Source organism: Salminus brasiliensis, chromosome 1 (assembly GCF_030463535.1).
Source record: "Salminus brasiliensis chromosome 1, fSalBra1.hap2, whole genome shotgun sequence".
Classification (NCBI taxonomy): domain Eukaryota; kingdom Metazoa; phylum Chordata; class Actinopteri; order Characiformes; family Bryconidae; genus Salminus; species Salminus brasiliensis.
In genome coordinates this window covers 46331627-46343989 of record NC_132878.1, presented here as the reverse complement: position 1 = coordinate 46343989, position 12363 = coordinate 46331627, and the positions used below count along the sequence as shown (strand labels likewise).

General features: G+C 39.8%; 1 protein-coding gene across 12 annotated transcripts in view; it reads left to right on the top strand.

Moving 5' to 3' along the window:
* pum2 (pumilio RNA-binding family member 2) overlaps positions 1-12363 on the top strand; it is a 77203-nt gene that overhangs the window by 20571 nt on the left and 44269 nt on the right. For 11 of the 12 annotated variants that reach the window (XR_011979712.1, XR_011979713.1, XR_011979715.1 and 8 more), the window contains 6 exons: positions 5599-5786; positions 5919-6091; positions 6364-6655; positions 10520-10613; positions 10773-10877; positions 10961-11106. Coding sequence is in view for 8 of the 12 variants with exons in the window: in XM_072679821.1 (XP_072535922.1) it covers positions 5599-5786; positions 5919-6091; positions 6364-6655; positions 10520-10613; positions 10773-10877; positions 10961-11106 (998 nt within the window). In the remaining 4 variants the exon portion in view is untranslated. The remainder of the gene's footprint in view (positions 1-5598; positions 5787-5918; positions 6092-6363; positions 6656-10519; positions 10614-10772; positions 10878-10960; positions 11107-12363) is intronic. The other variant, XM_072679801.1, reaches the window with a different exon arrangement.

The following is a 12363-nucleotide window of genomic DNA, read 5'->3' as shown; positions in this document are numbered from 1 at the left end:
CTTGGTCTTGATGGTTAGCTATATTACTCAGGTTCATTATGCTGGTAGAGCAGCTAATCCATTAAACTCAAACAAAAGCATAGTCTATGCTGATCACTCAACTTTATTTCAGTAGAGGGAATGCATGTAGCAACTCAGATCAGCACTGATGCTGGTGCACACATTTCAGGTGAACAGCTTTATTTCTGCATAGTTAAAAAAAAAAAACTACCTAGGCTATAATAAGAGGTACTCCAACTCGACCACAAACATTGTCAAGGGTTTTGGTATTGGTGCAGTTATGTACATTAATGCACCCCTTAACACTGCTCCCTTGCTCTTATCAGAGTCCAGTGAAATGCTGTGCTGTCGGCTATCTTAATGGTTATGCCTGGGATATGCAAGGTTGTTACTATGCTGTTCCTAAGCAGTTCCTATATTCCAGGTGGTTGCTAGGCTTTAAGTGGATTGGTATAATGGTAAACAGGAGTCAAGGTTTGAAGTGAATCAGCTGAAGTGAAAGCTAAAGATCATCTAAAGCTAAAGATTTTCCACTCTCGGACAGGTTTTGGAAGTCTTTAAGAAAAACATCAGCTCGCGGGGCAAATCTGTGTTTGCTTGGGGCTCAAAAATCGACTCTAGATCGCTGTGTGAATTGTTCAAAGTAGCAACTGGACCAAGTTATGACTAGCAGTGAGTGCGGTGCGGTAGGGATTCCCTAAATTTAGTCTTATCATGCATCTACGTGTGTGGTGAGGGCCTCCCACTTAAAAAAATGAGAGAGGCCTGTAATTGACATCATAGGTAGACCTCAACTATGAGAGACTGAGAAAAAATTAGAAAAAAAAATCTGAAAATCACATTGTCTGATTTTTAAAGAATTTATTTGCAACTAATGGTGGAAAATAAGTATTTGGTCACCTACAAACAAGCAAGATTTCTGGCTGTCACAGACCTGTAACAACTTCTTTAAGAGGCTTATCTGTCCTCCACTTATTACCTGTATTAATGGCACCTGTTTGAACTCGTTAACAGTATAAAAGACACCTGCCCATAACCTCAAACAGTGACACTCCAAACTCCACTATGGTGAAGACCAAAGAGCTGTCAAAGGACACCAGAAACAAAATTGTAGACATGCACCAGGCTGGGAAGACTGAATCTGCAATAGGCAAGCAGCTTGGTGTGAGGAAATCTACTGTGGGAGCAATAATCAGAAAATGGGAGACCTACAAGACCACTGCTAATCTCCCTCGATCAGGGGCTCCACGCAAGATCTCAGCCCGTGGGGTCAAAATGATCACAAGAATGGTGAGCAAAAATCCAAGAACCACACGGGGGGACCTAGTGAATGACCTGCAGAAAGCTGGGACCAACGTTACAAATGCTACCGTCAGTAACGCACTACGCCGCCAGGGACTCAGATCTTGCAGTGCCAGGCGTGTTCCCCTGCTTAAGCCAGTACATATCCGGGCGCGTCTGAAGTTTGCTTGAGAGCATTTGGATGTTCTGGAAGAGCATTGGGAGAATGTCTTATGGTCAGATGAAACCAAAGTAGAACTGTTTGGTACAAACACTCGTTGTGTTTGGAGGAGAGTGAATGCTGAGTTGCATCCAAAGAACACCATACCAACTGTGAAGCATGGGGATGGCAACATCATGCTTTGGGGCTGTTTCTCTGCAAAGGGACTAGGACGACTGGTCCGTGTACATGAAAGAATGAATGGGGCCATGTATTGTGAGATTTTGAGTGCAAACCTCCTTCCATCAGCAAGGGCATTAAAGATGAAACGTGGCTGTGTCTTTCAGCATGACAATGATCCCAAGCACACTGCCAGGGCAACAAAGGAGTGGCTTCGTAAGAAGAATTTCAAGGTCCTGGAGTGGCCTAGCCAGTCTCCAGATCTCAACCCCAAGTCTTTGGAGGCAGTTGAAAGTCTGTGTTGCCTGCCAACAGCCCCAAAACATCACTGCTCTAGAGCAGATCTGCATGGAGGAATGGGCCAACATACCAGCAACGGTGTGTGCCAACCTTGTGAAGACTTACAGAAAACGTTTGACCTCTGTCATTGCCAACAAAGGATATATAAGTATATATAAGTATTGAGATGAAGTTTTGTTATTGACCAAATACTTATTTTCCACCATTTTTTGCAAATAAATTCTTTAAAAATCAGACAATGTGATTTTCTGAATTTTTTTCTTATTTTGTCTCTCATAGTTGAGGTCTACCTATGATGTCAATTACAGGCCTCTCTCATCTTTTTAAGCGGGAGAACTTGCACAATTGGTGGCTGACTAAATACTTTTTTCCTCCCACTGTATTTCTATCATCTTGTTTTTGTGACAAAACGAGAGCAGACAGACTAGATTTTTTCCTGGAACGGTCATGTAATGTGCTGTCGTATAGTGTACAAACCAAAACAACTTCAACATTAACGATTACAAGAGATCTAGTTGTGTAGTTTGAACAGTATAGCGTCCTTATAACTGTACAAGTCGTGTAGTGTGTCGAAGCCATTAGATGCACGTCATATGCCCAATCAGCCTAAGGGTTGTACTGGAGCTCAACAAAATATTTGACATCCTAAATCTTAAAAAAAAGTAGATAGGTTTGATTCGTCTGATTCCTTGGGTCAGCCCAAACATCTGTCATTTGAACATTAGCTTCTGCCTAATTTGATCAGACCTCACGTTTGAATTGTGGTTCAGGAGAATAATTTTTTTAAAAGATGTTAAAGAAACTGACCTGGACAAATATGATCCAATCAAAAGTACCAATCAAACGATTTCCGTTACTCTCAATGAGACTTCTGCACCTTTTCTCAGAGTCTTTAACCTTTAACATGTTTGTTTATAATTTATAGTCTCCTAAAAGAGCTCTCTTTATAGATTTCTGTGGTCCATGTTCAGTGTCTTATTGGTAACCCCTCCAAACAAGCCATGTGTGTTCAGTCTGAGATCCGTGGATGTGTTTTTTTTTTTTTACATTTTTTTACATTTTCTCTTCGCATTGCCCAGAGACCAAGATAACAGCTTGAAAATCAAGAAAACTTAGTCAAAATCAAAAAGTGTTTGCAACGGCCAAGAACCTACATAAAAAATTAGCTCAAGAGGGTGGCCTACCGTTCCACTGTGCTGCATTGCTTGCACAAATGTTTTTTAATTAATTATATAATAGTTATTAAATAGTTATATGAAGGAAACCTTACCTGTGACCCCATTAAACAACTCAAATATTCTGTGGACAGAGGTAAGAACAGATTATGCAAAATATCTGAATGCAAATGTCAAACAGTGAAATGTTAAATATAAAAAACTGAAGCACAAAGGAGGAAGGTGGCTTCAACAGGATAAGGATTCAACACTTGCCTTAAACACTTGCCTCCACCAGTTACTACCGAAGAACACAAAGTTTTTAGAAGCACAGAAATATGGTGAAAATCGCCTAAATGCACTCATCAGACAACACTGAGAACAGTCTGGGCTTAAAATATAGACATGCATGAGTGACAGCCCTCCGTCACTGGAAAGCAGAATCTTGTTTACATTAGCAATGGCACAGCCTTAAGACAGAAAAGTTGCATTTTTTTGTTTTTACTTTAAAGTGGAGTTGTGATTTCGCAGATCTGTAAGGTTTACAGAGTTTTTGATATCTGTAATCGAGTCGCTGGCCCATGTAAAGATGGACAACATAATGGAGCTTGCTTTGAGCTTTAAGCTTGGACTTAACCTTAAAGAGCCATGACACACTACAGGACTGTAGTCATCGTCTTTCAACTCTTAGTGAAGCTCTACCATCCAGAGGTCCAGCCCAATTACACAACCTGGCTCCCTCTTGCAGTGCTACACAGGCCTAGCTCTGCCCTTTCACAGAGGAACAGTCTGTCTGAGCCCCAGCTGGCTCTCTCTTGCATTGTCTCGAAGCCGGGTTTTAGCCAGGCTTCTCCTTATTTGCCTTCTGTGTGAAGTTACTGAAGCTGTCCTCAGTGAAGCTTTTAACAGGTGCTTTTAACTTATACAGGTGCTGGCCATAAAATTTGAATATCATGAAAAAGTTGATTCATTTTAGTAATTACATTCAAAAAGTGAAACTTGTATATTATATTTATTCATTACACTCTGATATATTTCAAGTGTGTATAACTGGTTATGACTGACAACTAATGAAAACCTCAAATTCAGTATCTCAGAATATTGTGAAAATGTTCAATATTAAAGACACCTGGTGCTAATTAACTCAAAACACATGCAAAGGCCTTTAAATGGTCTCTCGGTCTAGTTCTGTTGGCAATCATGGGGAAGACTGCTGAGTTGACAGTTGTCCAAAATACAACCATTGACACCTTGCACAAGGAGGGCAAGAGGTCAACAAAAGGTAATTTCTAAAGAGGCTGGCTGTTCATAGAGCTCTGTGTCCAAGCACATTAATAGAGAGGCGAAGGGGAAAAATGTGGGGGAGATTCACAAAGGGGGGACTGCAGCTGGAGTCAGTGCTTTAAGAACTGCAACGCACAGACATATGCAAGACATGGGTTTCAGCTGTTGCATTCCTTGTGGTCAAGCCACTCTTGAACAAGAGACGGCGTCAGAAGCATCTCGCCTGGGCTAAAGACAAAAAGGACTGGACTGCTCCAAAGTTATGTTCTCTGATGAAAATAAATGTTCAAGGTCCCAGAGTCTGGAGGAAGAGAGGAGATGCACAGAATCCATGTTGTTTGAGGTCCAGTGTAAAGTTTCCAGTGTCCACTGTGTTGTCTGAGATCCAAGGTCAACGCAGCCGTCTACCAGGGCGTTTTCGAGCACTTGATGCTTCCTGCTGCTGACCAACTTTATAGAGATGCAGATTTCATTTTCCAACAGGACTTGGCACCTGCATGCAGTGCCAAAGATACCAGTACCTGGTTTAAGGACAATGATATCCCTGTTCTTAATTGGCCAGCAAACTCACCTGACCTTAACTCTATAGAAAATCTAAGGGATATTGTAAAGAGGAAGATGTGATGCACCACTTTTTATCCTTTACTTTTTGAAAGGAATTGCTAAAATAAATCAACTTTTTCATGATATTCAAATTTTATGACCAGCACCTGTATATGCTGGTCTTGTTTTAGATGATGCCACTGTGTCCATGATGAATTGAAAAACCTATTCAGTTTTAATGTGAAGGTCTGGGATTTTTCCACTTTTCTTTTGTTATGCTAAAGTAAGCCTGACCGCTTTTAAAACTACCAATTTTACATTGAGAGGAGAGCGATACTGGTCAGATAAAGCAGACATTTATTAGATTTTGCGAAGATAAAACATACTAAGGAGACAAACGATCTTGATTAGAATGAAAACTCAGATGTAGGCTCCCAGGCTCCCATTCTGTGTATGCATAACAACTCAAGAACATTTCTGAACTCTTCTAAAGTCTTTTGAAAATAATTTTGCAAAAATTCCAACTTCAAGAACTGAAATACTTTTAGCTGGCTATAAAAAGCATGCCAAATTGTAATGTTATTTTATGTACTTTGGCCAAAACTGCCCTTTTTAATAAGACTGTGTGTCTTATTGCTTTACTGACGTTTGTTGTTTCCTTACTGTTGTAAATCACATTGACGCCTCCTTCTTCAGATCACTCAGTATCACAGCCTATCATGGTGCAGAGGCGCCCTGGTCAGGGGTATACTGGAAACATAGAGGCTAGCTCAGTGTTATCTCCTCGCTCAGAGGGAGGTGGCCTGGGTGTGAGTATGGTGGAGTATGTTCTCAGCTCCTCTCCTGGAGACAAGTTGGATGGACGCTACAGAAATGGAGGTTTTGTGAGTAAATTGATATTTGAAGACATTTTCCGTCAACCTTTCTGCTTGCTGAGCTTCATTGTGAAATGCACTGTTTGAGCAAATAATTATTTTTAAAGTATGTTGTTATTTTGTATGTGTTGGGGGTTATAGGTTGGAGGAGATTCAGACACAGATGGAAGAGAAAAGGCCAATCAAAAAGAAAAGTCCTCCCCCTTTGAAGATGACAAGAACTCAGAAATGAAAGTTGGGGAAGAATGTGATGCTGTGAAAGCCAATAGCCGATGTTTACTCAATGGAATGGACCGCGACTGCAAAGATTTCAAGTATGGTCTCATTACAGTGGGAAAAATATGTTCAAGTTTCTCATGTTCCCTTTTTAGATTCAGGATTTAAGTTTAACCAGGGTATTGCATTCCTTAAGGTAGAAAGTAGAAGTGAGAGTTGCTGCAAAGACACCAGTCATTATTTTCTGCTGTTTTTTGATCGGTACTGTGTAGGATTTTTTTTTAATCACAGCCCAGCCCTCAGTTTTTGTGATCGTCATAAAGACCATGTCAATTTATTCTAAAAACCTGTCATGCATGCTTTACCGTAGCACCACCCCAGGCAGTCGGCAGTCTTCTCCCACAGAAGCTGTGGAGCGCTTGGGTCACAGTCAGGCTGGACTTGAGATAATTGTACAGCACCATCCTAATGCTCTGCATTCTTCGACCGCTGGTGCCAGCAAGACCCCGGCAGAGGACTTTCAGTGCCAAGATGCTCAGAGCATGGGTGGCATGGAACAGCAGGCCGGTGTTGAGTCACTCCAGTTTGACTATGCTGGAAACCAAATTCAGGTGGACTCTTCAGGAGCTCCTGTTGGCTTGTTTGACTACTCCCAGCAGCAGGTAAGACCACAAAAGTGCAGTTGGGATGCTGATGCTGAGGTTCCATGGTGTGTAGGGCATGCCAAATACGTAACATAACATGGTAAAAACGTGATTGCATATGGCTAAATATGCTTGGTTTACAGTGCCTTGCAAAAGTATTCACCTCCTCGGAATTCTTCGTAAAATAGATTTTTTTGAGGGTTTGTATCATTTGATTTACACAACATGCCTACAACTTTGTGAAACAAACAAGAAAAGAAAAAAAAACACCCCCCTCAAAGTCAAAACAGCTGGCTTGAGAATGCAGTTCTTCCAGAGTGACCATGGGCCTCTTGGCTGCTTCTCTGACCAGTGCTCTCTTCGATCTGATCTTGGAATGGATTTATAGATAGTAGAGAATGTTGAGCAATATTACAGTGTGGCTGTTAAGTCCGGCAGGTCTGACTATAACAGCCTAATTAAAAGGAGAGAGCCAGAAGGTAACACAGACACTGGAACACCCTGAAACACTAGCGTCCATCTGCTCCACTGTCCACAAACCTGAGTGATCGTGTGCAAGCAGCGAGACAACAGCTCCAGCGTCTCAGTTCACTGGAATTCCCTGTGTCTGTGAACCCCTGGACCTACAAGCTTTATCCAAGGGAAAACATTAATTACCAAAAGCTAATCTAAAAAGATGATTTCATCCAGCGTGACCATGGGCCTCTTGGCTGCTTCTCTGACCAGTGCTCTCCTCAATCTGTCAGTGTGGGTGGACGGCCATGTCTTGGTAGGTTTGCAGTTGTAGAATACTTAGAATATTTTTTTCAGTTTACCTTTGGATGCTCAAAGCTTGGCATATGTTTTCATAACCTAACCCTGCTTTAAACCTCTCCACAACTTCAACTATCTCTGACTTGTCTGGTGAGTTCCTTGGTCTTCATTAAGCTGTTTGTTCACTAGTGTTCTCTAACAAACCACTGAGACCTTCAGAGAACAGATCAAATCCAAATTTATTTGTATAGCGATTGTTATGACTGTTGTCGCAATGCAGCTTTACACAATTAGTAATTAGTAAAAGACAGGAAATTAACAACATAAAAAGACCTGAAAAATCTGAGACCCCCAGTGAGCAAGCCAACGGCGACAATGGCAAGGGGGAAAAACCCTTAGAGCTGGAGGAAGAAACCTTGGAAGAAACCAAGACTCACAAAACTCATTAAAAAATGTATCGTTTTTGTTTAACTTCACAATTATGTTCTATTTCGTGTTGGCCTATCACTTACAATCTTAATAAAATACATTTAAGTTTGTGGTTGTAAGGTGACAAGGAGTATGAATACTTTTGCAAGCCACTGTACTTTGTAGAGCCACATTTTGAAACAATTTTTAAATCTTTGACAAGGCCATTTCAAGACATTTCAATGTTTTTCCCTAAACCACTTAAGTGTTGCTTTAGCAGAATGCTTTGTCATTGTACTGCTGGTGGAGGAACCTCCCAGTCTCAAATCTCTGCAAGACTGAAATGGGTTCCTCAATAATTTCCCTGTATTTAGCACCATCCATTGTTCCTTTAAAGTTTACCAGTTTCCCAGTCACTGATGATGAAAAACATCCCCACAGCATGATTCTGCCACCACTGTTGATGCATGCACCACCACCACCAGCACCACCACCTTCTTCCATATGTTTGGGGAGTCTCCCACAGACATTTCACTTCACTAATTTGGGGTGTTTTTGTGTAGGCTCATTACATAAAATCCAAATAAAAATTATTGTGATCATTAAAGACTTATCCTCCGGCTAGAAGTCAGAGTGTAAGAGCTCATTAACTAGAATTATAGCTCCGCATTACCAAATTTTCAGGTGCATTAGAAATGGTTAGAGCTGTACCTGACTCATTTTTGGCAACAGTGTCATGGGCACATATTTTGAACATTTATTCTGTCTGTCATTAAATGTCGTAATGACTGACATCACAGATTTGTTTCTGTTTATAAAGACTAATTATTTTATTGCCCTTTGGTCTTGTAGACGGGCTGTTATACAGTCATGGAATTTTTGTCTAACGGTTAACCAGTTTATCTTAACAGTTGAACATATTATTATTATTATTATTATTTATTAGTAAATACAGTTAATATAAATGCAATTTATCAATGCAGTCTTGTGAGCAAAACGTTAGAACATTAATACAATTAATTACAACATGATTAGAGGAGATTTTGGAGGGGCCTTCCTTATTTGCACCCCAGGCATTTAGGTTGCATTTACTCTTACATAAGTGAAGATCTGTCCACCCGAGCTCTGCTTCTCCCCGTAAGATTTGTTATTTGCGCACTTCCACCCACAAATTGTTGGATATTTGTACTGCAGTTTTAATCCCGCCTACTAGTTTACGGATCACGCAGGACCCACAGACACACCTGCCTTGTGCAGATCTCTATTTGCATTCTGTCATACGTGTATCATGGGTAGGGTGATGTATATCAGTATGAACACAAAGTAAACCAGGGCTAAAATGTTTCCTGCTTGGTCTGGCCCAAACTTTATTTATAAACACTCTTATACTGCAACTTAACTGGTATATATATATATATATATATATATATATATATATATATATATATATATATATATATATATATAATTTATATTTATACCAGTTATGTCACATAGAGATTAATTTTTCAGTGTCACTTAGGGTCAGTTTTCTGAACAGGGATTAAGCCTAGTCCAGTACTATACCCCATTTGTTCTGTGTTTTTGTTACTTGTCATACGTGTTGCTCTCACCAAGACAAATTCCTTGTATGTACAACATACTTGGTGAAATAAAGAGATTCTGATTCTGATTAAGTGGTGGTTCTCCACTAAAAGGAAATTGTAGTCCAGGACTAGAATTAATCATTGTCCAACCATTGAACCAATGAAACCAACCATTAATTAATTTATTGTTCACTAAATCTTGCTAGTACAGTAATAAATGCCAGATAAATGAGCTTAGAGACTTTTTTTTTTTGGTAAAAGACACCACAGCCTCTGTACTCACAATTCAGTTAACATTTCAAGACTTTTAATCAAACTGTAAAAGTGGTGGATTGAACTGAACTTGATTGAATGTTATTTAGCTTAGATACAGGTCACCGTGAATGTGTTATGTGGATTGTTGAAATGTGGAAACCGTGGCAGTTACAGGATTTGTACAAAACGTACAGATTCCTCTCCTTTTACACTGAGCGCACAAACAGAAAATCAGGTTTAATCCTGATCAACTGCGCTCAAGTTAGACGGAAAACTAGGGAATTGACCCAAATAAATGACATTTTCTGTAAGTGTAAATCATAACATGCAGATTTTTCAACAGTACCACTGGAAACATCAAATGCTTTTAATGCACACCCCTTGGTCATGCCACGGTCCTTGCCACATTTAAGACTTGTGTAGGTGTTGTTATGACCATAAAGGAAAAGTCATCAGTTGTCGCTACACATAACTGTCCACCACTCCAGAGTCTTTAATCTTAAATCTTGCTTAAATTGACCCAGAGTCGTTAAATCTTGCTGAAGATCTTTTGCAGTCAAACGTGGGTTTTGCCATTTGGCAACCCTATACTGAGCAGTTGCTTAGTGGAGCTTCTGATTGCTTATTATGATGGTGGGGATATGATGTAGAGATGAATACCTGAATACTTTTTATTCCAGATATTTTAATTATAATCCCAGGTTCTAACATTACAAAATAAATAGTTCATAGAAAGATTTTCATTGAACCTTGGTAGTTTATATGGTAGTGATAGTTTATTATGTTAAAATTTTGTATCTCTCTGGTGTTACACTCCTCCTTGCTCTACCTTACATTACCTTGTATTATAATGAAGCTGAAACTTTGAATTTATGTTTAGTTGTTTCAGAGATCTAACCATCTGACTGTCCAGCAGCTCACGGCTGCACAGCAACAACAATATGCTCTTGCTGCTGCCCAGCAGCAACATCTTGGTAAGATCTTTTATGATTTAAAATCATAGTTGTGGCTGTAATGAAAAAGATTTGATATATAAGGATTTGAGAAACCTTTTTTGTTGCCTATATCTTGTTTTATTTTTTTTTGCAATATTCTTTGATTAGACTGTTCTGTGGTTGTTTTTTTTTCTGTAGGCATTACTCCTGCATTTGTGCCCAACCCATACATCATCAATGCTGCTCCACCTGGAACAGACCCCTACACTGCTGCCAGCCTAGCAGCAGCAGCAACTCTTGCAGGTACATGTGCGAACATCTAATGTCCACTTTATTTTCTGAGGCATTTAAAAAAAATAAATCCATAAGCAGTAATTTGCTTCCAGGCCCTACAGTGGTCCCTCCACAGTACTATGGAGTCCCTTGGAGTGTGTATCCAGCCAATCTTTTCCAGCAACAGGCTGCGGCTGCTGCAAATCATTCTACAAACCAGCAATCTTCAAATCAGGGTCCAGGGCCTGGGCAGCCACAGGTAGGCAGCCCTGTGCTTGTTCTGTACTGATGTCTGTGGTATGTAATTTATTTAATCCTATTGGTAATCCTGTTTTAAAGGTGTGAAAGGTCTATAGGCCAGTGTAATAAGATATCAGCAATGACTGACAAGTAACCTAATGGTGATGATTTAATGTGATGTTTGCTCTGTTCGGAAAGAGAACTGATGGAAGAATGTTTTTACAGGAAACATTGGATTGGCTTATGTAGGTTACAATATCAATTTCTTACAGCAGATCACAGTTGACATTACTACCAGAAACTAGGATAGGGTGGCATAAGGGTAATAATGTATATCCAAATTTTATTGGAAAATGATGACCTGAATGATTTGTCAATTTTTTGTTCTGTGTCTATCAAGTGCTCATTTTGCTATTTAAATGTAAAGGGTTTACAAGGTGGGGGTATTGTAGGAACTCACTGGTGTTACAGACTCTCAGTAGCAAGAGAGCAAGTTTAGCGAACTACATTTCAAATGAGAGACAAGATGAACCAGTCTGCAAGATCTGCCTGAAAACAGTTATGATGCAAGCACCTCTTTCTAGAAATTAGCACCCTCTTTTCTTACAAGGTTTCCATGGATGCATTGTGCTGGAAGTTAGTTAAGTTGCGTGTCATGGATCACTGACAACATAGGTTACTTTTTTGTAATTTGAGCCTCGGTTAGCTGGAACATGGTCTGTGCTGTGGTGTTTAGTCTGCTAGCTAATTTATCTAAGCGTTTGTTGGTTACATTCACGCTAGTATTGCAGCTGTACTGTCCCAGTTGAGTCCCAGTTGTTGGATTCACCACCAAGGGACAAAAAAAAACCCAAAACACACACACACACACACACACACACACACACACACACACACAAAAAGTTTTTTTTCTTACCACTGTAGTATAAAGATATGGTGTGAACAAATTGGATACTGCGCAACACTACATGAAAGATTCTAGTGATTTCCCAAATTTTTCAGATAATATAACATTTAAATATATAAAATATATATAACTGTCTCATTTCCAACTCATGCATTCCTTAGTTGTTTTGGTTAGTTTAACCATGGTTTCATGTATGGCGGCGTAACTGAGTCATGTTTGTTGGCCACCTTGCTCACACATGCATTTTCAGCTTTGACCATAAACAAAATAGGATTGACATCAGGGCTTTGTGATGGCCACTAAGCCCACAAAACATTGACTGTGTTATCCTTAAGCCACTTTGTAACCAGTTTGGCAGTTTGTTTTGCG